Source organism: Pogoniulus pusillus, chromosome Z, assembly GCF_015220805.1.
Source record: "Pogoniulus pusillus isolate bPogPus1 chromosome Z, bPogPus1.pri, whole genome shotgun sequence".
NCBI classification, from domain to species: domain Eukaryota; kingdom Metazoa; phylum Chordata; class Aves; order Piciformes; family Lybiidae; genus Pogoniulus; species Pogoniulus pusillus.
The window spans coordinates 15692392-15718138 of record NC_087309.1 but is presented as its reverse complement, the minus strand read 5'-3'; the positions used below and the strand labels follow the sequence as shown (position 1 = coordinate 15718138).

Below are 25747 nucleotides of genomic sequence, written 5' to 3'. Positions count from 1 at the left end.
TCATCCCAGGCACAGAAGTTAATACACACACAAAAAAACTATCAGTAGTGTTTCTAGTAATCCTCCTGGAAACGAGACACAAAAAATCCTCCCAACAGTGCAAAGGTCATTCCTCACAGGGCATGTTTCTCACCCTACTGATCCAAGATGGTACACACAGAGAAACACAAAGGCCAAATGTGACTTAATAAAAACTCCAAGACTTCAGCTTATTAATTTTTTTTTAAGTTTTTCTCATTTCATTCCACTGATTTCATTAGGTTAGACTTCTTCATCTTTATTAAAAAATAATCAGAATTGAAATGTTTCAATAAACCCAATTTCTGTTTTAAGTAGTAAAAGATGATTCGATGCAGATGAAGCAAAAATTGAAAGTTAAAAGTACAATGGCTTTAAAGGCTTTGAGAATCTGCTTTAAAAGATTTTAAATACATAAATTATGTATCAGTACTCCAGAATGTCTTTGGCTGTTTTTTTACAGAACAAAAAAAGAACTTTAGAAGTAATTTTTTTCCATAGAGTTATAGAATAGTTTGGGTTGGAAGGGACCTTTAAAGGTCATTGGGTTCGGAACAGGAACATCTTCAACTAGATCATTTTCACCATGTTCTCCTTTAAAACTTATGGGTGGGAAGAACCAAAGGATATATAAAAAAACCCTTAAGGCACCTCTATTAAAACAGACAAAATTAACTTCATACAGGGCAGAAGACAAATATATTATATTATTATCATAAAAGGTTTCATTTTCCAACATGTTTTCAAATTATTTCCCTCCCAACACATTCACACTAAAGGAAGTAATGTAGCTTGGGGGTTTTTTATCTCTCTTTTTTTTCCAGAGAGCCATAAATGAAGTAGTACCTCATAAACAACACAAAAAGAATCAAAATTATTTTATGTGATCCCAAATTACCTGGAAGCTAGAAGCATATTGCACTGAAAGATTTAAATGCAGAATATAATCGGTATCTATGGATTAAATTGTGAAAAGTACCCCAAGATACTGTTTTCCTATGAGAAGATAACTTAAGGCAAACTTAATATGCAATAGCATGTGTTTTTGAAAAGGAAAGACAAAATTGTCACTTCTACAGTAAAAATTGGTGCATCCAGTTTGAACAAAGACCTGTAATCTGGTATTACACCACCATTTTTTTTCCCTTCAAATACATATCTGTTGTGAATGGGATTAGTTGAAATCTGAGTTTGGGGTGAAATGCAATGAGGCAGATTTAAAAGTTATGAAATATTTATTATTATACACAAAATAATTCCCCCAAACTTATTTACAACTCTCCACACAAGTTCTTGGATGAGGTTAGCAGAACTATTTCACAGAATGTCTATGCACAATGGAATTTTGAAAGCTTTCAGAATATGTCTTTAACAGAGAGTCCAGCATCTTAATTTGCCACTTGTGAGGCTGATTAAAAATCCTTTAGCAACTTGAACAAAGAATGGAGAATACTCACTAGTCGTAAAGTCCGTGGCCCATAACATAGGCAGGAAAATATTCAACAGAAGTCCTGTGGCAAATTCCATGTGGGCTGCAAAGAGGAATCAGCTGCTGGCTGAGGTGGCTTGAGGCGGCTGAGGCGATGGGCAGGCGGGTGGCAGATCAGCGAGGAATGAACGGGCACACCAGCACCTTTCCCCTGTTCACTCCCATTTATAGGGTAATGGCTGAGGCCAATGGTCTCATTGGCCACACACTCACTCAATCACCTCTGGCAATCATGCAAGTAGACACAGAAATGGAAGAACCCACAGGCTGTTGTCTTCCATAGAATGGGGGCGCATACACCTACCACGGGACAGGAGCGTGGTCCCCATGAAACCCCTCTCAGGCAAAGAAACTAAGTAGCCTGGGTTTCTTTGTCCTGTTTTCCCGCCTCTGGCTGCAATGCAGATAGGCAGGTAAATAAGACAGGACATGCTTAAGCCCATTTTACGGCCTTTAGGACTATTCACCACAATATCAGAAAAAGAGAAGCTAAGTTACAAGCTTCCAAGTACCCAAAAGTAATGCTGAAATGCCTACAAAAACAAAACACACTGAACAGTTCAGTACCCATTACGCTGAAACACTGCCATGACTTTCCCTACCATAGTGTGGAAGACACCTTGGTTATTTTGTTACCCTATCCAGGAAAAATTGGTGCCCAAATCTTCAGTTACTATGTCGTATTGAACTACACTGGGCTTAATATATCACAAATGTCTTAACAAGACCCTTAAGAGATGAATGTGTATTTATTTAAAAGTCATTATTACAGCCTGTGTATTATGGATAGAATCGTAGAATCAACCAGCTTGGAAGAGATCTCCAAGATTATCCAGTCCAACCTATCCCCCAGACCCATCCAATTAAACTAGACCATGGCACTAAGTGCCTCATCCAGTCTTTGCTTGAACACCCCCAGGGATGGTGACTCCACCACCTCCCTGGGCAGCCCATTCCAATGCCAATCACTCTCTCTGCCAACAACTTCCTCCTAACATCCAGCCTAGACCTCGCCCAGCACAACTTCAGAGTGTGTCCCCTTGTTCTATTGCTGGTTGCCTGGCAGAAGAGACCAACCCCCACATGGCTACAATCTCCCTTCAGGGAGTTGTAGACAGCAATGAGGTCCCCCCTGAGCCTCCTCTTCTCCAGGCTAAACAACCCCAGCTCCCTCAGCCTCTCCTTATAGGGTTTGTGTTCCAGGCCCCTCACCAGCTTTGCTGCCCTTCTCTGGACACATTCCAGAACCTCAACATCTCTCTTGAATTGAGGGACCCAGAACTGGACACAGTACTCAAGGTGTGGCCTGACCAGTGCTGAGTACAGGGGAAGAATAACCTCCCTCGTCCTACTGGCCACACTGTTCCTGATGCAGGACAGGATGCCATTGGCTCTCTTGGCCACCTGGGCACACTGCTGCCTCATCTTCAGCTACTATCCACCATCACCCCCAGGTCCCTTTCTGCCTGGCTGCTCTCCTGCCACAGTCCCCAGCCTCTAGTGCTGCTTGGGGTTGTTGTGTCCAAGGTGCAGAATCCTGCACTTGGCCCTGTTAGATCTCATCCCATTGGCCTCTGCCCACCCATCCAGCCTGTCTAGGTCCCTCTGCAGGGCTCTCCTACCTTCCAACAGACCAACACCTGCTCCTAGCTTGGTGTCTTCTGCAAACTTACTGATGCTGAACTCAATCTCCTCGTCCAGATCATCAATAAAGATGTTGAACAGGACTGGGCCCAGCATTGGTCCTTGGGGACACCACTAGTGACTGGCTTTATATAAAATGCTATGTAAGTAAGAGAAAACTACAATGACAAGTCTTGGGAGTACGTGGAGTTAAGAATACTGTGACAACAAGAAGTCAAGTTACAACACAACTGCACCTTTGGTTTCTGTCTAAATGTTGCACACTTTGAATATGCCACCTCACCATTCTCCCTGATAACCACCAGTTTCTCCATAAGTCAAGAAAATGAAGAATTCCTCCTTACTCATTTTCTCATGTCACACTTATTATTTTTGATAGTACTCTAAACTTAGCCAGCTCTTTTCCAAGATGAGGAGTACCTGTCTGCTTTGTTGTTTATTCCTCAAAACTTCTTTCATACACTTGCACTGTTCAGATATGATGACCAAGGGTAACAATGCACATTACAGTACTTCAAAATGTCTATGGAGAAAAAAAAATGCTATGGCAATCATTCACTCCATAAGTGGAAACAATATAAAAATAAGAAAGTTTATTTTAAAGAAATTAAAAGGGGCAGTTAAAAGGCTAAACCGAATTGCAAATGGCACACATTTACTTAATAGTCATACTAGAGCTCCAAAAAAAGGAAACACAACCTATGGAGAAAGATTTCCAAAGGATGAAATACAGTCGTATCAGTTAAACTGAATGGTAAAAGAGATGGCTACATCCAGTCAGGCCCTAGTAAAGAAAATGGCAAACTACAAATTCATATCTCAAGAAAAAAACCAAAACCAAACCACAGCCTAAACAACCCCACTGTGACGGTTTGGGTGTTCCTCGCCCCCCCGCCCCCACACACTTTTGAAATCACCCAGACTAGACTCAGCCAGCTCTGGAAATATGAATGAAGCTATTTACAGCTAGCACGATATACAAGCAGATATTTACAGTATATACAGCTATAGACAGAAATATACAAGGTAAAAGGTAATACAGACACACAACTCCCCTCCCAGAAACCTGAGTCTCCAGGAGGGGCTCTCAACCACCCCCTACACTTTCCCCTGCCCCTCTCAACCTTACCCCAATCCTAAGGAAGAATTTTGTCTCAGCCAGAGGTTAAGAAAGCAAAGTGGGTTAGACCAAATGGAGGGTGAGGTTAGAGAGTAAGATGCAGCTCAGCCAGTAGCCCAAGCGAGAGTGAGAGAAAATGGCAAGAGTGTTATCTAATGTTTTCATTTCTCCTTCCCAAACTCCTCAGCGAGACTCTGAGGGAAGTAGACATCACCACTGTTTTCCTTTCACAGCCTGTGATCTAGTTCTTCTCATCAAAACATTCTAGCTAGCTTCAAACTAGCACACCCACAGAACCAGCCAAGCTCCACAACAAATTGCAGCAAAGACTAAGAGTTATCCTAAAGGTAGAAGGTCCAACTAGTTCCACTTTAAATATAAACAAAATAGGAAGTTAGAGTATCTGCCAGAGCCAAGAGAAGATAAAGTTATAAAGGAGCACATAAGGATGATAAGAACGTAATAGAAAAGCTCAGTGAGCTCACCTATATACATCACACAGGAGCTCAGGAAGTTTCTGAAGACACAGAAGACACAGTGGAAGATCTTTCTCAGACTGAAGTTGCATAAATATATTACAGAACAAATCAACAGGAATGAACAACTATAAATTGCTGGGATCAGATGGTTCTCTCTTGAACTTCTGAAGGATGTCAGGTATGAAATAGTTTAGTATTAGCCACAGCACATAATTAACTGCTTAAAACTACCTCAGTTCTGAGGCAAATGTAGGGTTTTCTTAAAGCGGTCTGAAATGATGCAGAAACCCACAAACGAAGAGGCTTGATGCTTCAAACAAGAAGATTGATAAAATTGTAATAAAGAATCGATAAACTTGACATATTGGCAGAGTCTTTCTATTAAGTCTTAATTCACTGGGGACCTCTACTAGATGTGTAGAATTATTACACATCTCAAAAAGGAAAATACAGTTTATACAATCTATCTGGAGTTCCAAAAGCTTTTCAGCAAATCTATCACCAAGACTGAAAATTTGCCATAAACTAAGAGGAAAATCCATTAATGGATAGATTACTGGTTAAAAGGCAGGAAAGACAGAGAAAATATTAAAATCAGCCTGCTATAAAGTGGCCAAGGAGGTCATCAGTGGAGCCTCATAGAAATCTGCTAGGGCCTGAACCCTTTCATGCATTCATAAGCAGCCGAGAGAAAGAACAATAATGAGATGACATTCACTGTGATACTGAGCTATTCATGGTAGTAAAAACAAAAGCTAGAGGTCTTCATTGAGGCAGAGAATTAGAACATCATGAAGAAAAAAAGAAAAGTACATTAAAAACTGGAAATGCAACAGATGAAACGCACTGGTTAATATCCTTTAGTGATGGAAAGATGATAATTTCTTTTGTAAGTAGGAAATCCACCATCAGCAAAGTATTAAGAAGACAGAGCTGTGTCTGCCTGTTTTGTCCATCTCCTGATGTATCACAATACATTTGACTAGTAGAGACAGGACATGGCTGGTACAAGGCCCTGTGCAGACCTCAGATACACTGCAGTCACCTATACAGCACAAACCAAATACCTATGTTTGAGTTATAGAGCATCATCACTTCATGTCACTTCTTAAAAAGATTCTCCAAACTTCCACTCCACAATTTTTTACTAAACATGGTGCCATGTCACAAGCTTGTATTCTACTGAGGAAGATGCTATATGCTGACAATCATACATATCCACCCCCTCTTCCAGAGTGCTCAATACCTAAGCCCTTTCATGTACAATAAGAACATTAAAAGTGTTAGTAATCAAGGCACTGATCACGTAGCACATGGGTTAATCCTGCATTTACCTCCAATCTATAAACAATATATGAATGACAAAAAAAATACTTCTAGTTGCACATCTTCAGCTACAAGAGGGATAAGATGTCAGTGTGCGTTACTTCAGGCTCATTTTGCAGCCCACAGGATGACAGGTATCACCAAAAGGTGATTTAGCTGATCCTAAAATAACTCATTTACCACAAAAGGAGCTGAGGATAACTAGCCCAGTTGTCTCAAGATAAGTAAGATGAATTCCACCCTAACTATACTAGCATCACAGTTAATCATCATTATTACAGGGACCAACCAAGCACAGGGGAGTACTGTGCCAGGATCCTGCCCTGAGGAGATTACAGCCTGAGAAGTCCAGGCAGGTGAAGACAAGAGAAAAAGAGGAATGTATTAGCACATAAGCTATGTGGGGAGGTATGACAGAGCCATCATTTGGGAGACTGACTTCTTAAAGTAAAATGCAATTATTTTACATATATTATAAAATTCCTTCCATCTTAAAAAAAAAAAAAAAAAAAAAAAAAAAAAAAAAAAAAAAAACCACCAAACACAACAGCAACAGCAAAAACCATCCCACTAAACCCATGACAAAGAAAACCAAAAGGAAACTCCTCTGAAGGAGAAGAACAGTAGCTACAGTACTAGCAAGACAATCATGTAGAACATCTCTTAAGAGAACCATGAAGAGATGAACTAAGACTAGTTTTTATTTGTCAAGCTCTGTAGAAACTGCCATCACAGTAATTCCTATAAAATGTTTAAAAACTATCAATGGAGGAAGAAAAGACAGTCAAATGGGGCTATTTTTTCTGGGGCAGCAGGCAAGGGGAAGTAAAGCAAAGCACAGAAGGAATTTGGAAGTATTTAAATATTTTGAGACTAAGTTTGCAATGCTTTGATGACAAATGCAAATAAGCAGTTGCATCCCATAAGCCAGCACTCACAAGGCTCAATGTGGTATTTGAGAATCTGCAAAAAAGCACAGATGGGGGGAAATGTGAAAAAAGTAACTAAATAATGGTGAAAATGTTGGTAAAAAGCAGACATAAAGAGTTAAGTCTGCTTCATAATGTGATTTGTACTCTATTTGCCTTTGCTTGGTTACTACTTTCAAACTACAATCAAGTTATTGTCATACTACTGAATGATGAAAACCTTGCCAATTACTTCAAAATTGACATGTTTCCTGTTGCACTGAACATTCTCAAAAGCCTTTTTCCCTTAGTTTAATACAAAATGCTGTCATATCCACAGAGCTGACTAAAAAAACTGCAAAGGATATGTAGCAGTAATAGACCTCCCTCAACTAGTCAACTTTGGATTGAAAGACGACCAAAAAGGGCTCAAAGATCCAGTATTAGATTAATGCAAATATCTGCCTGTTTGCAAGTGTACTTTTTGATTAAAATGGCATACATCAAGTACAATTAGAAAGGTTATTTATAACTAAGAAATACATAATTCTGCATTTTAATGAGGATGACAATTACAGTCAACAGTTGCTAATTAACATTAATCCTTTTGCACTGCGAGTCAGAATTTATCAGTATGATTTTCATTGTCACCAATGGACACACCAAAACTCTTATTACACAGCACAGAATCATAGAATCAGTCAGGGTTGGAAGAGACCACAAGGATCATCTAGTTCCAACCCCCTTGCCATGGGCAGGGACACCTTACTCTAGATCAGGGTATTAGCAGCTATTAGGTAAGCTGTTTGGACACAAATAGGTGTTCCTGTTGCACACAGTAAAGAAAAAGAAGCTGATGATGTGTCAAATTTGGTAACCTCAGATGTAAATAAAGAAGGCTATTTCAAAATTTACGTGATGCCTACAACATAAAATATAATGAAGGCTTATCAATTCATGGCTGAACTCAATTCCAAGCTTCCCAAGAGCCAGACCTCACAGGTGAAATCTTATTTCAAGCCAAGCTGGAAATCTCACATTGTTAAAATCGGGTCTGATCCCTGTCCTCAGTTCACATCTGCATTTCACTCCAGAGTTTTCAAAGCTTTTAGTGGTCATAATTGAATAGCAAAGATAAGTACTAGTGTATCTTCAGTTTGTATCAGTTAGTTGCTGAAGCAAAACTCTGGAGCAAGTACTGAAGATAGCAATGATATCAATGAAGATAGCAATGATAGCTCCTGGAAAGTAGCCCGGAGGAAAGGGACCTGAGGGTACTGACAGATAGTAAGCTGAAGATGAGCCAGTAGTGTGCCCAGGTGGCCAAGAAAACCAGTGGCATCCTGGCCTGCATCAGGAACAGTGTGGCCAGTAGGATGAGGGAGGTTATTCTTCTCCTGTACTCAGCCCTGGTCAGGCCACACCTTGAGTGCTGGGTCCAGTTCTGGGCCACTCAATTCAGGAGAGATGTTGAGGTGCTGGAACATGTCCAGAGAAGGGTGACAAAGCTGGTGAGGGGCCTGGAACATAAACCCTATGAGGAGAGGTTGAGGGAGCTGTGGATGTGCAGCCTGGAGAAGAGGAGGCTCAGGGGGGACCTCATTGCTGTCTACAACTACCTGAAGGGAGGCTGTAGCCAGGTGGGGGTTGGTCTCTTCTCCCAGGCAACCAGCAATAGAACAAGGGGACACAGTCTCAGGTTGTGCCGGGGGAAGTATAGGCTGGCTGTTAGGAAGAAGCTCTTCCCAGAGAGATTGATTGGCATTGGAATGGGCTGCCCAGGGAGGTGGTGGAGGCACTGTCCCTGGAGGTCTTCAAGAAAAGCCTGGATGAGGCACTTAGTGCCATGGTCTAGTTGACTGGCTAGGGCTGGGTGCTAGGTTGGACTGGATGATCTTGGAGATCTCTTCCAATCTGGTTGATTCTATGATACTATGATTCTATGATTATTACTGATTGATTTTGTTACCATAGCACAGCCTTACTGCAAATTTCTATTTTATGTACCTTATCAAGAAAATTTTGGTTCTCAAAACCCCTAGGTTTCAAATGCTAACCTTCCAAAATTCCTCTAATGCACTTCTATTCATTGATTTAAAATTTCTCTGTCAATAAATGCCATGTCTGTAACAAGTGTTCACCTGATTAAACATTTCTGTTTCTGATACTCATGATCCTCTAGAAGACAGGTTATTTAGATTTGCTGTGCAAGTCTTCCCAATAGAGAAGTCATCTCTGTTTTAGCCTCTCAGTCATCGGTTTTCAGACAGAAGCACTAGAAAACTAAGTCTGTTTTGATACTGAGAGAAAGAAGAGACACCTGGTCCAAACACCATCAATGACACAAGATCATAAGGCAGACAGTAAATAAAGCCCCTAGGAGAGTGCTGAGGTGCTCATGATCTCGATTAGACAATTGGAGTGGAATCAATGTCAGATGTAAGTAAATGAGAAAGCAGAAAAGGAGAACTGTGAGCACTAAGCAAAGAAACCTATAACGCACTTCTTACAAAGTGCTGTAAAATTCACATTTATTTTGTAACTATGGGATGGTTTATTCCTACATACAGAGGTGCCCAACTAAAATCAAGATAAGTGATATTAATGTCTTATGGTCAGTATTATTGAACCTCGAAAGCAATAAACTATGAGTCGATAAATATTACATTTGCAACATAGTTAACATTCTTCTACTGTCTCTGGCACTTATTACACATTGTAACCGCAAGTCTACAATACATTATTCATATTTGGGGTGTCACTGAGTGATGGATTGCTATAAGAGAGGCTGTCCTTTAAATAAATCAACAAATAAAAATGCAAATGTTAACATTTTCAGCCACAACTTTTTTCCATCTTGAATGGGGAATGAAAATTTCACGTTATATCGACAGCCAGCAGAGAGAACAATTAACAACCTACACTGTGAATAAGAGAGATTAATTTGCCAATGTCTTGTTTTATCACTTGCATATGGAACTATATCGGACTTTTTGATTCTGGATTTCACAGGGAGTAGGCAAAACTTACTTCTGCCGCCATGATCAGCACCTGACTCACCATCCCACTCCAAACATACTTTTAATCTCCTTAAACTGGACTCGATGATCTTAAAGGTCTTTTCCAAAGCAAAATATTCATAATTTAGATCTGAAATGAAAGTTCTCTCCTCATCCTCCTTTTGACTCCTGAATGGTGTCTGATCCTAAAGTGAAATAAAATTAAAATCCATTTCTTTGCAGTGCTTGCTTATGGCTTTGGAGTACAAGGAACTACAACCCCAAGCAGCGCTATAGGCTGGGGACTGCGTGGCTGGAGAGCAGTCAGGAGGAAAGGGACCTGGGGGTACTGATAGACAGTAAGCTGAAGATGAGCCAGCAGTGTGCCCAGGTGGCCAAGAGAGCCAATGGCATCTTGGCCTGCATCAGGAACAATGTGGCCAGTAGGACAAGGGAGGTTATTCTGCCCCTGTACTCAGCACTGGTCAGGCCACACCTTGAGTACTGTGTCCAGTTCTGGGTCCCTCAATTCAAGAGAGATGTTGAGGTGCTGGAACGTGTCCAGAGAAGGGCAACAAAGCTGGTGAGGGGCCTGGAGCACAAATCCTATGAGGAGAGGTTGAGGGAGCTGGGGCTGTTTAGCCTGGAGAAGAGGAGGCTCAGGGGTGATCTTATTACTGTCTACAACTACCTGAAAGGACATTGTAGCCAGGTGGGGGTTGGCCTCTTCTCCCAGGTAACCAGCAATAGAACAAGGGGACACAGTCTCAAGTTGTGCTGGGGTAGGTATAGGCTGGATATTAGGAAGAAGTTCTTCCCAGAGAGAGTGATTGGCATTGGAATGGGCTGCCCAGGGAGGTGGTGGAGGCACCGTCCCTGGGGATCTTCAAGAAAAGCCTGGATGAGGCACTTAGTGCCATGGTCTAGTTGACTGGCTAGGGCTGGGTGCTAGGTTGGACTGGATGATCTTGGAGGTCTCTTCCAACCTGGTTGATTCTATGATTCTATGATTCTTAGCATTATCTTAAAAGCAATGCCATATTTAAGCATCCAATATACACGTATCTGAAAGGCAACTACCTTTAAGCAAAAGCTTACATCTCATCATTGTTGTATTTGCTCACACTCAGCACAACAGATTTACTCTAGACTATTCCAACGTGCATTATTAAGCATAAAACTCTGCACATTATATTTTACATCAGATATTAATTTGCTTAAAAGTCCCTGAATACACATTCACCTGAGATGTGCTGGGCAATTGGATAAATAGCTTTGGTTTTAAGATGTCCCTAAACACAAATTTACACAATACAATCTGTTTATAAAATCTCCAACAGGCCGCTGTAGCCTAACAGATAATAATACAGCTTCAATATAGTATTCATACTGCAGGAACTTGTAAATCACTTGTTTTAATGGCTACAAGAAATTTCACCCCAAAACAATGCCTTCAGCCAGCATTAAAGCTGATTTAAAACTGCAACAAGAAAATAGAAGCTTAATGCTGAAGCCCCAGACTATCACTCAATCCCTTAATTTACCTAACTGTTCCTAAACTCACATCTCAGATATTTCAAGTGAAAAATTTTAAAAACGTTACAGGAGATTTAACTGTTTCCATGGTGAGTTAGAACAACCTTTGCCTATGTCTTTTTAAGTGCTTGATTATCTGTGGTGTTACAGGGCTTTCTATGCCAAAGTTGACACTGCAACTGTTTCTGTGTGGGGAGATGGTGACAATCACATCAGGGCTGTAATGAAATTGAGTGGTCTTTGAGACAGGACAATTTACAACATAAAACAAAACACCACACCAAAAAAAAACAACCACTTAATACTTTGATTTAGAGCAATTTCACTTCTGTTCTGCAGCACACCACTTGTTTTACTGAAAGCAGTACTTGATTATAGGTAAGATCTACATTAGTAACAATTTCTTTACATAAATGAAAGCATGGAAATATTACTACCTCCTTTTTCCACCTCCCTTCTAGCTCACAGACAAAACCAGTAGTCACAGGATCACAGGATCACAGGATGTTAGGGGTTGGAAGGGACCCAAGGAGATCATCGAGTCCAACTCCACTGCCAGAGCAGGACGATACTATCTAACACAGATCACAGAGGAACACATCCAGACAGGCCTTGAAACTCTACAGAGAAAGAGACCTCACAATCTCTCTGGGTATCCTGTTCCAGTGCTCTATGACTTTTACAGTACAGAAGTTCCCCCTTGTGTTGAGGCAGAATCTCTTTTGCTGTAATTTACACCCATTGTTCCTTGTTCTATCACAGGGAGCAGTGAGCAGAGCCTGTCCCCCACTTCTAGCCAGCCCTCAGATACCTATAAACATTTATCAAATCTCCTCTAAGTCTTCTCTTCTCCAGACTAAAAAGCCCCAGCTCCCTCAGCCTCTCCTCATACGACATACCCTCCAGTCCCCAGATCATCCTTGTAGCCCTCCACTGGACCCTCTCCAGAAGATCCCTGCCCTTCTTCAACTGGGAAGCCCAAAACTGAACATAGTATTCAAGATGAGGTCTCACCAGGGCAGAGTAGAGGGAGAGGAGAACCTCCCTTGATCTGCTGGACACACTCTTCCTAATACACCCCAGGATGCCACTGGCCTTCTTGGCCACAAGAGCACATTGCTGTGCCATGGTAAACTTGTTACCTTTCTTAACTTGTTAGTCTGTTTTCCAGGCCAACAACAGTTATGAAAAACATGTCCCTGGTTACCAAAAAAAGGTAATGTTTAAGATAATCAGAGCAACTAAGCTTTAGGAACGAGGAAAGAACTCAATCTTTCAAATTTTCCCAGCCTCAACCTTGCGTGTGATTTTTTTTAGTACATGGAATAGAAGAGCTTTCTACACCTGCCTTGAACATAATTCCAAGGGGCTCACACAGGTGTAGACAATTGGCTTAAGAAACAGCAACGGGCATGCATAACAAGCAAACAAGTCTAGTATTAGCCCATCTCAGCATGGAAGATAAAGAAATGTTTATTCTTCCAAAGACTTCACTAAACCAAACTTCTGCACATTCATCCTGCAAGTGTGATCCTTCTACAAGTCTAGCACCAAGGCTCTCAAAGCATGCATCTTTACCTTCTAGACACACTTCCCGTCTCAGACATGATTCACTCAGAGAGAAGAAAGTAGGACTGTGGCAACTCTTTCTCAAGCAGGAGGTAGGTATAACACACTGAAGCCTCTGCTGAGCCCTGCCAAGACAGGCTATCAAGCCAACGCATCTTCTACCTGCCATGACTGCTTATTCAGCCAACTCTCTCCAGAAGCTGTGCTAGCACCCTGATGCCTCGCGCTGGCAGGGAGCTTCTGTCGCTTTCCAACACCTTCTTCCTGGCAGGCATTCCTCTGCTGCTACTGCTGGGTGCCAGGGTTTGTGCTAGCTAAAGCTGGCACAAATACGAGTTGAATCTAGTCCTATAAATTTAAATAGTCCAAAGTAATTAGATTTACACATACTGACGATAAATACATTTGCTCTTAGGCTAGGGCTTTGTGCTGCAAGTTTCAGCCCTGTGCCAACTGTTGTGGTTAAACTGTTAACCCCCCCAAATCACAGATTATAACAAACATGCTGACAAATCCTGACTTTAGTGGCACAAAAGCAGCAATAATTCTCAATATTGATTAATTTAGTTAGTTAAACCTGCAGTCTAAGCTTATAACCATTCAGTGATAAATTGAGACCGACCTGCTGCCCAAGCAGGTTTTTTTGATGAAGGATAGAATCAGTTTTAGGTCTCCACAGAAATACTTGTCCATTTACCATTTTCAATTAGAGAAGGCCATGACTGAGGGAAAGCACAACATGGCTGCTTAAATTGGTCAATTATATTTACAGCACCAACGGAGAGAAAGCAAGCAAGGAAGCATGGGAAAGAGTACCTCAGAAATGCAGGATTTTTCAAAATTTGTCATCAGCTGGGAAAATAAACCCTTAAAGATGACAGCTAATCAGACCCCTTTCACTGATCACTTTATCTGATATGATTTCTAACAGCATATTTCAACAAATATTTTACTCCCCTCTGTGAAAAAGAATAGACCATCAATTCTCTTGAATAAAATTCTTTTTACTGAGAAGTTGTATGATGTGAATAATTATAACTACTCCTCAGTGCTTCAATGGAATCTCAACTTATCCTTACTAGACAGTATCAGGCAGTATCTTTGCACACTCTTTATCTGATATTATTGGCTTGTAAAGCTAACTCTTGCTTCTAAGAGAAATGCTTAGGCAATCTTGTGGTTTGTTTGTTTAAACATGCAGTTGCTTGAGGGAAACAGAGTCCAATCTGTACCAGTTCTTAAATCCTCCCAGAATTATCATCCCTTCCTTCAGAAGGAAAAAAAAAAAAAGAAGAAAGGTGTTTCTACAGCAAGTAAGTACAAATTTGCTAATATTGATAGTGGTTTTTCACCTATTAAATATCACAAGTTCTCTCAGAAGAGAGAAATAAACTGCCAACTGCTGCCAAGAATAGTATCAAGGATAATATCAAGCATACATTTTCCTAGTCCACTGGGCCAAGAGAAGGTTAAATCTGACTCAAGCCCTCTCATTCTCCAAGAAACATTTAACTCTTCTTATGAATGGTCATGCATTCTTGTCCTCCCACTGCACAAAGTCATCTCTAACGAGTGGTGTATAATTCATATTTTAATCTGCATTCACTTTGTTGTGAAACTCAAGATTTCACACTGAGATAATATGGGACATGATAAAGAAAGGGCTCTACATTGTTCTTCTAGGCACTTACTGCTAAAATTGTGATCCTGTCCAAACAAGGCAAGATGCTTTCAGACTAGTAACAACAATGCTGCTGTTTCCTCATTGCAGCACAGAAGTGCTAATGCTGCTTCTCCAATGCATTTAGTGTACATATAAAGTACATAACCAGGAGTTGCTGACTTAATGTGATTTTGTTGTCTGCCATTAGACATAAAATAACTCTTGAACAAAACATTTTTTAGAAAATGGCAGCTGATAAAATATGGGGACACGGGGGTGAATATAGGGACATTAAAATCTTCAAGTGGATTTGAAACCTAACAAGGGTTAAACATCATCCATTCAAACTATTTACAGAAGTATTTCATGTGTCAGGACTAGAAACACAAAATACTTTCTGTTCAGAATCTAAGTAAAATGAAAATGTTAGAACTTGGCATATCCCTGCTTTTCTTATTCTAACAAGCAATTTAAAGCTTACTATAGAATGTCAAAAGGATATGGCAGTTCTCATTTTATATTATCCAGCTCATGCTAACATGAAATATCATAGAAATTCAGCCACTTCCCTGCAACTATGATAATTTGATGGTTGTGTTTGCAGAATCTTAAACGAGAGATTATCTCACAGCTTACCGTGAAGTGTCACGCTGGATTGGTGATGTGGCTGTGGTTGCAAGCTCTTTCCTGCTGCCTATCAGCACAGGAGACGTGGCTGCATCCTTCCTAGGTCCTGAAGCTATCCCTGAGGAATGAAGACAAGCCAGACAACAGAAGCTAGTAAGTTTCAGACAGATGCTTTGTGATTCTGCATTATTACAGAACACTAGGACTTCACAGAAAGAGTGATTGGCCACTGGAACTGGGGAAGTAGTGGAGCCACCATCCCTGGAGGTGTTTAAAAGGAGGCTGGATGAGACACTTAGTGCCATGGTCTAGTTAATTAGAAGGGTTAGGTGATAGGTTGGACTCAATGATCTCAAAGGTCTTTTCCAACCTGTTTAATTCTGTGATTCTGTGACTGTGATGAGGTTGATAACAGAAGACTAAAAGCTATAAAAAAGGGACTTCAAGGCCCTGGGAAAAGCAGTTGAGGGAGCGGGGGCACAGGTAGTCTTTTCATCTATACCCTTAGTCACAGGTTGGCATGCATAGAGGAATAGGAAAGCGTATTTGATTAACAAGTGGCTCAGAGGCTGGTGCCACTAACAAAACTTTTGATTCTTTGATCTTGGGGAACTTTATATGGGCCTGGGTCTGCAAGCAACAGATGGGGTACAACTGACTCAGAGGGGGAGAAAGACCCTGGCACATGAGCTGGTTTGGCTTGCTGAAAGAGCTTTAAACTACACTGGAAGGGGGAGGCAGTTAAAAATGACAGTACAAGAGACAAACTAAAGGAGGCTGAGGGTGGAAGGCCAGAGATAGGGGTAAAAGCAGCAGCCCAGATGAAGTGCATGCACACTAATGCACCAAGTATGGGTCACAAACAAGAGAAGCTGGAAGCCTTGGTGCAAGAGGAAAACTATGATGTTGTCACCAACATAGAAACATGGTGGGATGACTGACATGATTGGAGTGCTGTAATCAATGGCTACAGACTCTTCAGGAGAGACAGGTAATTATATGTTTTCCAATATATGGAGAAACCAGGAGGGGCACCAACAGAACCTCAACACTGGACTTCCGAAGGGCAGACTTTGGCATATTTAAGGAACTAACTCAGAAAGTTCCTTGGGAAAGAGCCCTTATAAACAAAGGGGTCCAGAAAGGTTGGACCTACTTGAAGAAAGAACTCCTAAAGGCACAGGAGCAGCTGTGCCGTCGCGCCAGAAGACGAGCCGAGGAGGGAGGCAGCCAGACTGGATGGGCAGGGAGTTGCTGAAGGAATTAAAGACTAAAAAAGAGAGTATATGGTATTTGGAAAAGAGGGGAGGTGTCCCAGGAAAAGTTCAAGGATGTTGCTAGGTATTGTAGAAAAAAAATTAGAGAGGCAAAAGCCCATTTAGAACTTTAGCTGACCACAGCTGTTAAGGAAAACAAAAAATGTTTCCATAAATATATGCATGGCAAGAGGAGGGCCAAGGACAACCTCCAGTCCTTGTTAGATAGAGAGGGGAATATAGTGACAAAGGATGAAGAAAAGGCAGAGGTACTTAACACCTTCTTTGCCTCAATCTTCAATAGTGGGACAGGTTGTCTCCAGGACAACTGGACTCCTGAAGTGGCAGACGGAGCCAGGGACCAGTGTAGTCCCCCTGTAATCCACGAGGAAGAAGTAAGGGACCTGCTGAGCCACTTGGATCCTCACAAGTCCATGAGACCGGATGGGATGCATCCTAAGCTGCTGAGAGAGCTGGCAGCTGAGTTGGCCAAGCCACTCTCCATCATTTATCAATAGTCCTGGCTCACTGGAGAGGTCCCCAAAGACTGGAAGCTGCCAATGTGATACTCATCCAAAAGAAGGGCCAGAAAGAGGAACTGGAAAACTGCAGACCTGTCAGCCTGACCTCAGTGCCAGGCAAGGTCATGGAACAGGTCATCTTAGGTGCCATCACAAAGCACCTACAGGATGGCCAAGGGATCAGGCACAGCCAGCAGGGGTTTAGGAAGGGCAGGTCCTGCCTCACCAACCTGATCTCCTTTTATGATCAGGTTACCTGCCTGGTGAATGTGGGGCAGGCTGTGGATGTAGTCTACCTGGACTGCAGCAAAGCCTTTGACCTGTCTGCCACAAGAAGCTCCTAGCCAAGCTGGCAGATCATGGTTTGGACAGATTCACTCTGTGCTGGATCAAGAACTGGCTGGATGGCAGAGCCCAGAGAGTGGTGGTGAATGGTGCCACATCCAGTAGGCAGCTGTCACTAGTGGTGTTCCCCAAGGATCAGTGCTGGGCCCAGTCCTGTTCAACATCTTTATTGATGATCTGGATGAGGGGATTGAGTCCAGCACCAGTAAGTTTGCAGATGACACCAAGCTAGGAACAGGTCTGGTCTGTTGGAGGGTAGGAGAGCCCTGCAGAGGGGCGTTGCCAGGCTGGATGGGTGGGCAGAGGTCAATGGGATGAGATTGAACAAGGCCAAGTTCAGGGTTCTGCACTTTGGCTACAACAACCCCAAGCAGTGCTACAGGCTGGGGACATAGTGGCTGGAGAGCAGCCAGGAGGAAAGGGACCTGGGGGTACTGATAGATAGTAGCTGAAGATGAAGGCAGCAGTGTGCCCAGTTGGCCAAGAGAGCCAGTGGCATCCTGGCCTGCATCAGGAACAGTGTGGCCAGTAGGATGAGGGAGATTATTCTTCTCCTGTACTCAGCACTGGTCAGGCCACACCTTGAGTCCTGTGTCCAGTTCTGGACTCTTCAACTCAAGAGAGATGTTGACGTGCTGGAACATGTCCAGAGAAGGGTGACAAAGCTGGTGAGGGGCCTGGAGCACAAACCCTATGAGGAGAGTCTGAGGGAGCTGGGGTTGTTTAGCCTGGAGAAAAGGAGGCTCAGGGGTGACCTCATTGCTCTCTACAACTCCCTGAAGGGAGGCTGTAGCCAGGTGGGGGTTGGTCTCTTCTTCCAGACAACCAGCAACAGAACAAGGGGACACAGTCTCAAGTTGTGCCGGGGGAAGTATAGGCTGGATGTTAGGAGGAAGTTCTTCCCAGAGAGAGTGATTGGCATTGGAATGGGCTGCTCAGGGAGGTGGTGGAGGCACCATCCTTGCAGGTGTTCAAGAAAAGCCTGGATGGGGCACTTAGTGCCATGGTCTAGTTGACTGGATGAGGCTGGGAGCTAGGTTGGACTGGATGATCTCGGAGGTCTCTTCCAATCTGGTTGATTTTATGATTATAAAAGTTACAACATTCTTGGAGTGCCACACATACAGTGAAATGGCAATCAAACAACTCAGCTCACAGGACTGTTAATAGAATGTATTTCAGGATCATACAGAATCTGTTCCGTAGAATAAGTCACACTGCACAACCTCCATCTTACTGCTCAAAGTCTGACAAACTTGCACTATAATTTCATACAGGGCTCCACAGGATTCATCTATTTCACACTGTTCTTATGCCATGCTAGAAGATGTTAGTTTTCCAAGTGTTAATATCACTACAACTGTATTTTGACTCCAGGAAAACAGAAGTATTAGTCCATTGGTTCTCCTCTCATTCCAGTAACTCTTACAGAATAACCTAGGCTGAAGGGTGAAGTCCGGAGTCCAGTCCTCAGTTTAAAGAAGAGCCAGCAAGATCAGGTTTAAGGCCTTGTGCAGGTTTTTGAATGCATCCATTGACAGTGAATCAGCCTCTCCAGGCTGAGCAACTTCTCTGATTCCAGTGTTTGTTCACCCTCACAGTTTTCTGTATAGCTAATTAGGATTTTCTGAGTTGTAACCTTTTCACATTGTCTCTTGCTCTGTTTCTGATAGCTTCCAAGAACAGTCTTATCCTCCCTTTTCTGCACCTTCCTCTTAGGTAGCAGAAGAAAGAAGGAAGATAACAGAATCACACAAAATCACATAATGTTAGTTAGGGGTTGGAAGGGACCTTAAAGATCAACTAGTCCAGCCCCCTGCCAGGGTAGCATCACCTAGAGTAGGTCACACAGGAACACGTCCAGGTGTTTTGAATGTCTCCAGAGAAGCAGACTCCACAACCTCCCTGGACTGCCCATTCCACTGTTTTGATCTGTGCTGAATCATCCTTTCTTAAGCTTGCTCAGCTTGCCCAGGTTTTCACTGGTTTTGCCCTGTGAAGCTCCAAAATGGCTACAGCACACTACCGATACATTCTCTTTGGAGAAGTGTCACACAATTTTGTTATTACAGCCTAGTATGAGATTTTGTACCATGAATACTGAGCCCCACTCTCCAGTTTATTGTCCACATCTCCAGTTGGTGCTGCATGCAAACTAGCTGAAGTTATATGCTGTCCAAGTTGTCAATGTTAAGCAGATAACCTGCAGCAACAAGCTGGACTTAGGACAAACTTTCGAGCTTTGTGGTCCAAACCACTTTCTTCCACCTTTTGCCTATTCACCTGAAAAGTGGTTTTGTAGACAGGATTTAGTTTGACAGCCTGCATAGCGGCAGTCAGGGGGAAGTGGGATAGGCAAATTAGGAGTAATCTCATCTACTACACAAAAGCCTGTGGGGTTTGTGTTTTTTTAATCTAGCCTAATTTGCTCTGTTCAACCAGCATCACTTAACTAAGCAATAAATACAAGGAAAACCACAAGTCTCAGCAAAATTTAGAGTAAAATCAGTGTTTTGCTCTTGAAGTAATTTTGTCATGCCTTAGCATTTCTCAGCTCTGTGAACAGCAACATTACCATCCATACTGAAACATGAAACCCACAACATAGTTGCAATTCCACTTTAGTGCAAAATTTACAGACATGCAAAGAATTAAGATTATTTAAAATACTGCATTTACTTAAGATGGGTACAAACACATACAATGTAGTAATGTGTGGTGGTTAGACCACACCTTGAGTCCTGTGTTCAGTTCTGGGCCCCCCAGTTTAGGAGGGACATTGAGATGCTTGAGCGTGTCCAGAGAAGGGCGACAAGGCTGGGGAGAGGCCTTGAGCACAGCCCTACGAGGAGAGGCTGAGGGAGCTGGGATTGGTTAGCCTGGAGAAGAGGAGGCTCAGGGGTGACCTTATTGCTGTCTACAACTACCTGAGGGGAGGTTGTGGCCAGGAGGAGGTTGCTCTCTTCTCTCAGGTGGCCAGCGCCAGAACAAGAGGACACAGCCTCAAGCTGCACCAGGGGAGATTTAGGCTGGAGGTGAGGAGAAAGTTCTTCACTGAGAGAGTCATTGGACACTGGAATGGGCTGCCCGGGGAGGTGGTGGAGTGGCCATCCCTGGAGCTGTTCAAGGCAGGATTGGATGTGGCACTTGGTGCCATGGTCTAGCCTTGAGCTCTGTGGTAAAGGCTTGGACTTGATGATCTGTGAGGTCTCTTCCAACCTTGGTGATACTGTGATACTGTGAAAACCACTTGCTTTCCAGGTGTATTCTAGGAAGGTTAACAAACAAAATGGTGTGGCAGGCACACTGTCTTGAAAGAAACACAGAAGCGTGGCTACACTTGACAAAGGTCTGAGGCTTGCTAGAAGTTTTAATCATCACCTCTTTGCCCAGACTATAAACAGAGTCCTGCTACGATTCATTTTGGGTTGGTCTCATCAAACAAAGTGGCCTTGCAGCTGGTTTATCTCTCCTTAGAGCAGAGCACCATCTAAGGGTACCCTTGAGTGGAGGTTTCCCCTTTGTAGGTAGGTGTGCACACATTTTGGTCCACCTTTCTAGAAAGAAAATTCCTTAAAGCTTAAGGCCAGAGCATAACTGGTTCTGTAGTAAATTACAAGCTGACATCCAAACTTGTACTTTAATTGTGTCAGAAGGAGTGATAAGTAATTTTGGTTACAATAGATCCATACTTTTTAGGGTAGCCACTGCTGCCTGTTTTGTGTGTGTCTCCATGAGAAATGGATTCTCAACATGCTTCACCACCATATAGTGAGCATGACTATCGAAACATAAATTATGAAGGACCTCTCAGAAAAGCCATATTGATTGTGTGTCTCTGGTAGCTTGATAGTGTGCCAATCCATGATGAGAATAGCGGGTACTCATATAGAAACTGGAAGCCTCTTGTTTAGACTATTGGCTTTATGCTTGAATAAAAGATATTTGGAAATCTTATCCTGTGACAGCAGACTGAAGCAGCTGGATTTTAAGGAACTAATACCAAAGTAATAAAAACCTGGTGAGTATGGGAGAATATATTCAATTCTTAATATGAGAAAAGGTTGGCATACTGTCAGCATACTATATTCATAGCAAAGTGTTTCTCAGAAAAAGAAAATATATGAACTTGGAAGTGGCCAATGCAGCCTCAAGGGCACTGTTCAGAGACCCAAGTCTAAAAATATTACCAGGGATAGAAATGAAAAACAAGGAAAGGACATAATTGGGAATATAGTGAGGCTCTCAGATTGCCTACACATAAAACAGAGGTAGTAAGAAATCCTGAATAAGCGCATATCTACCCCCCAAAAAAAAAAAGTTTAAAAACACATCTTGAAAAATGCATGCAAGTCAATTGAGGGAAAAGAAATACCAAAGGCCAAGCAGGTCTATGAACATATGAAGAAGATTAAATCAATAATGATCATAAAATGGCCTAGCTACTAATAATTTTTAAATATAGTATGTGGAAAAAATAAGTAAAAGCCATATTGGCAAGTAGGAGATAATGAAGACTATATTGATGTATAACACTTGCCTATATAAAGCTGATGAAAAGAAATTATCGGGGGGGAAAAAGAGATACAAATTCTTTAGTGTGAAGGATATATATTTCAGGGCTAAAGGGAATTAGTTAATGAATTTATGAAGTGACTGGTAATTATTTATGAAAAGTCACAGAGAACTGAGGTGATACAAATGACAGCAAATTAATTAGATTTGCAGGTGCTGGAAGACAGTATGAGACAGGAGACCTTGCAGATGATCTAGAGAAGTAAGAAATGTGGAAAAGGAAGGCATGCTCAGCCTTAGAGAAAAAGAACAACAAAAAGTTTCATAGTGTGATAATCTCACTCTTGACACCAACACAGAGAACTTGGAGTAGCAAATAATAGCAAAAAACAAACTAGATGTAAGCTTGCGAAGCAAGTTACCTTCAAAGCAATTACAGATGTCTTCTAAAAAGTAACATTAAGAATATTAGTTTCAATTTAATGGAATTGAATAATTAACTTGATATTATAATGATTTAAAGGAGATTAAAGACTCATCTGAGAAAATTCATATAGGAGTGTATTTCTGCTCAGGAGACAGACAACTACAACATTAAGAAAGTGGGGAAATACCACAGTCCACAAAATGAAAGTACTCTAAGAATTATGTAATACAGTTGAGGCTGGTTCAAGCAGTAACAGGATGAAAGTAAGCAAAGAGAAATCTAGGTTGATAATCATGAAAGAAATCTTTATGAACTGAATAATACTAATATTCATAATACTTAACATTTATATAGTACTTCACATCTTCAAAGAGCTTCACTAACATTAACTAATTGCTCTGCTCAATTGTAGGGAAGAATCTTCCCTCAAGGGAAGAAGTTCCAGATCCTGAATCCCTAAGAAGCTACATTAGAAAATCTACTGAAAAACAAACACTATAACAGAAAAATCAGCTCCTGGAAAAGTACAGACTGTATGAGCTAAAACAATTTTCCTTCTCTGGCTTTGTCCTATGCATATGGAAAGGAAAGCCATGCATGCCATACACTGTACACTCATGCAGATGCTATGTCCCCCAAAAAGATATAAAGTGAAAAATATTTCTTTTTTTCTCTCAATGTGGAGATACTTCAGGAAGTATCTGAAGAGGAAGACTTCAAACAGAAATGTAAAGAAGTGCCGAATAACGCTGAATGTAATGGACACAATCTAGTTTACTTTCCAAGCCAACAAAGCAAAATTTCCCAAGGCAGAAGAGAAATACACCTTTCTGTACACCAGTGCCTTTTAACTAGCAAGGTGGTAGATTTTAGTACAAATTGACATAGCTGCTGGTGACATCAATAAAAACAATTTACTGCTGAAAAGATCTAAGACTAGAGGATTAGTTCCTCTGCTTAAAGTTTTACTGGTAAAACTAAAACAGTTTGGCTACAAGACAAAAAAAAACTGCTAAAGCATGGAATAAAAATGAAGGAGCAAAGAGAAACAGGAGACAAAAAGCAACAATGAGAGAATAAATGCTGATTGCTTAAGTGGGTTCAGTAAATTCCACTCTGAAAAGAGAGAAGTGCCCCTTTCACTCCACATGATGATGGGACCAGGTCAATAATGCTCTTCTCCTCATTATTAAGTATCTAAAGAGAAGGAATCGTTTCCAAACTCACTGCACCTCACAGTAAGGAAGCAGTCCTGTGAGCAGTAAACCTTGCACCATTCCATCATGGGAATAGTCTCCTGATTAATTTTTTATCTTAAAAAATAAAAAAAGAAGAAAAAAAAATACAGTAGAGGGAGATGAATAAAACAATACCAAAGTCTGGTACCACTGCCTATGCTGCTGTGGAGAGACCACCCTCCACATTCCTACTGATACAGAGAAATTATATTATAAGCCTAAAGGTCCACAGCAGCACTTGCACTGCACTAATGTGTGCTTGGAGACAGTTCATATCTTGAAAAATGTACTATTTAAAAAGACAAGACAGATCAAAGTAAGAGAACAATAAACCTCTGAGGCAATAGGTTAACATCTGACTGTTAAGTCTTCAGTGGACATGTTTCTGTACACAGTATCCAGCAGTGGTGTTTCCTGTCCAAAAGGCCACTTCATTAAGCTATCTGAGTAAATAACATGAAGTTTCATGGCTCAAGACATTATCATGTTGATGTCAGTCCCCTTTCCCACATAGCATGGCTTAGCTAGAGCTCAAGCAAATGCAATGCAATAGAAGAATATCTTTGTATTGACAGTACAGGTCTGAGACAGACTCCCAGGCTTGCCAACTCAGCGCTCTGATGCAGTAAGGCAAATACTGACTTTTTATTAATTTCAACGAAGAAAATATTGTTAGCATCTGTCGTTTTATTTTTGTGAGATGCTACATAATTGCTTCCTAATAAAATACAAATTTCAAAGCAGAAATCCGAGGTCAACAACAGATGGGAAGACCCAGCAGAAGCAAGGACAAAGACTGCTATGTCCAGAGCTAACTAAAATCAAGAAATTTGACTCTGTATCCCAGTGATCCCCAAAGATGGAAAAAGCACTTTATAAGTATGTGTGTATGCTTGTTAAAAGAGTCCAAACATATAACAGAGGGAAGCCAATTAAAAAGGTACTAAATACAGAAAACTTCAACTTCGGTGATTAGCGCTAGGTAATTTGCCTTGTGATAAACAAGCCATTCAAATCTGTAATAGACCTGAGGTTGTTCCACAGCTTGAAAACATTTCTCTGAACTTTATCTGGTATCCCAGCAAGTGCCAACATTTGTAAGTTAAATTTTGCCATGCAGCTTTACATCTTCAAAGCTAACAATCTCAGTAAATGTTTGTGAAGGATACCCACCATCTCCAGACATGATGCTGACCACTATGATTACAAAATCAGTATAGGTGCATCCTAGATGCTAAGTGCAATAGCCAGGTGTAGTTTATAACTTCTAAGTACAACCAAATGAAATGAATGAATGAATAAGAGGCCAGGTCAGAATACTTTTCCCCCCAAATCTATGGAAAATAAATCACTTTTTGGGGACTATCCCTATCCAAGGAACAAAACCTATCATCCAACTGTGAAAAATCTCAATTTCATCACTACAGTACTGAGAAGGAAGGGGGAGAAGAAAGAGGAAAAGAGAAGAAAAAAATAATGATAGCTGAAAAAACATAAAAGAAAACCATCAGTGAAAATTGCCCCTGAAACTTTGCAGAATTGTAACGGCTTTCTCTTGCTTAAATTGATTGGTGTAGCAATGTTATAAAATGACTATTAGGATTCATTGTGCACAACAGAAAGTGTGAAATGTCAGCAGACTATACAGCAAAAGTAATGGGTCCTGAACCCCTGTTAGTCAAAAATGATTTTGTTTCAAATTAGAAATTGATTTTTTTGGACACAAGCCCTTTACAGGCTTCCAACTTTTGTAGCTGTGCCTTGGAAGAGATTAACCTCAGCCACTGTTTGGGTCCAGGCTGATGATACCCTTTTGAAAGTTTCTTCACAGGGACTGCTTTTTAATGTTGGTATGGTCTTAACCAATAACACAAGTTATTTGTTCCTGTGAAAACTGAACCACATTTCTTCTCATTTTGCCATTTTCTTTATTTTTATGCTGACATACATGGCAAACTGGCTGACAAGTTAAAATTAAAAAAAAAGCTAGCTCATAATTGAACCAAGGATTATGCTTAAGGTTTGGCAGTGCAACATCCAAGCTGCTTTTGTTCCCAACCCTTTCTC

At 41.3% G+C, this 25747-nt stretch overlaps 1 protein-coding gene across 1 annotated transcript in view; it reads right to left on the bottom strand.

The window, feature by feature from the left end:
• KIAA1328 (KIAA1328 ortholog) overlaps window positions 1–25747 on the bottom strand; it is a 227307-nt gene that overhangs the window by 19849 nt on the left and 181711 nt on the right. The window contains exon 10 of the mRNA XM_064176570.1: window positions 15388–15496. Within this exon, the coding sequence (XP_064032640.1) occupies window positions 15388–15496 (109 nt within the window). The remainder of the gene's footprint in view (window positions 1–15387; window positions 15497–25747) is intronic.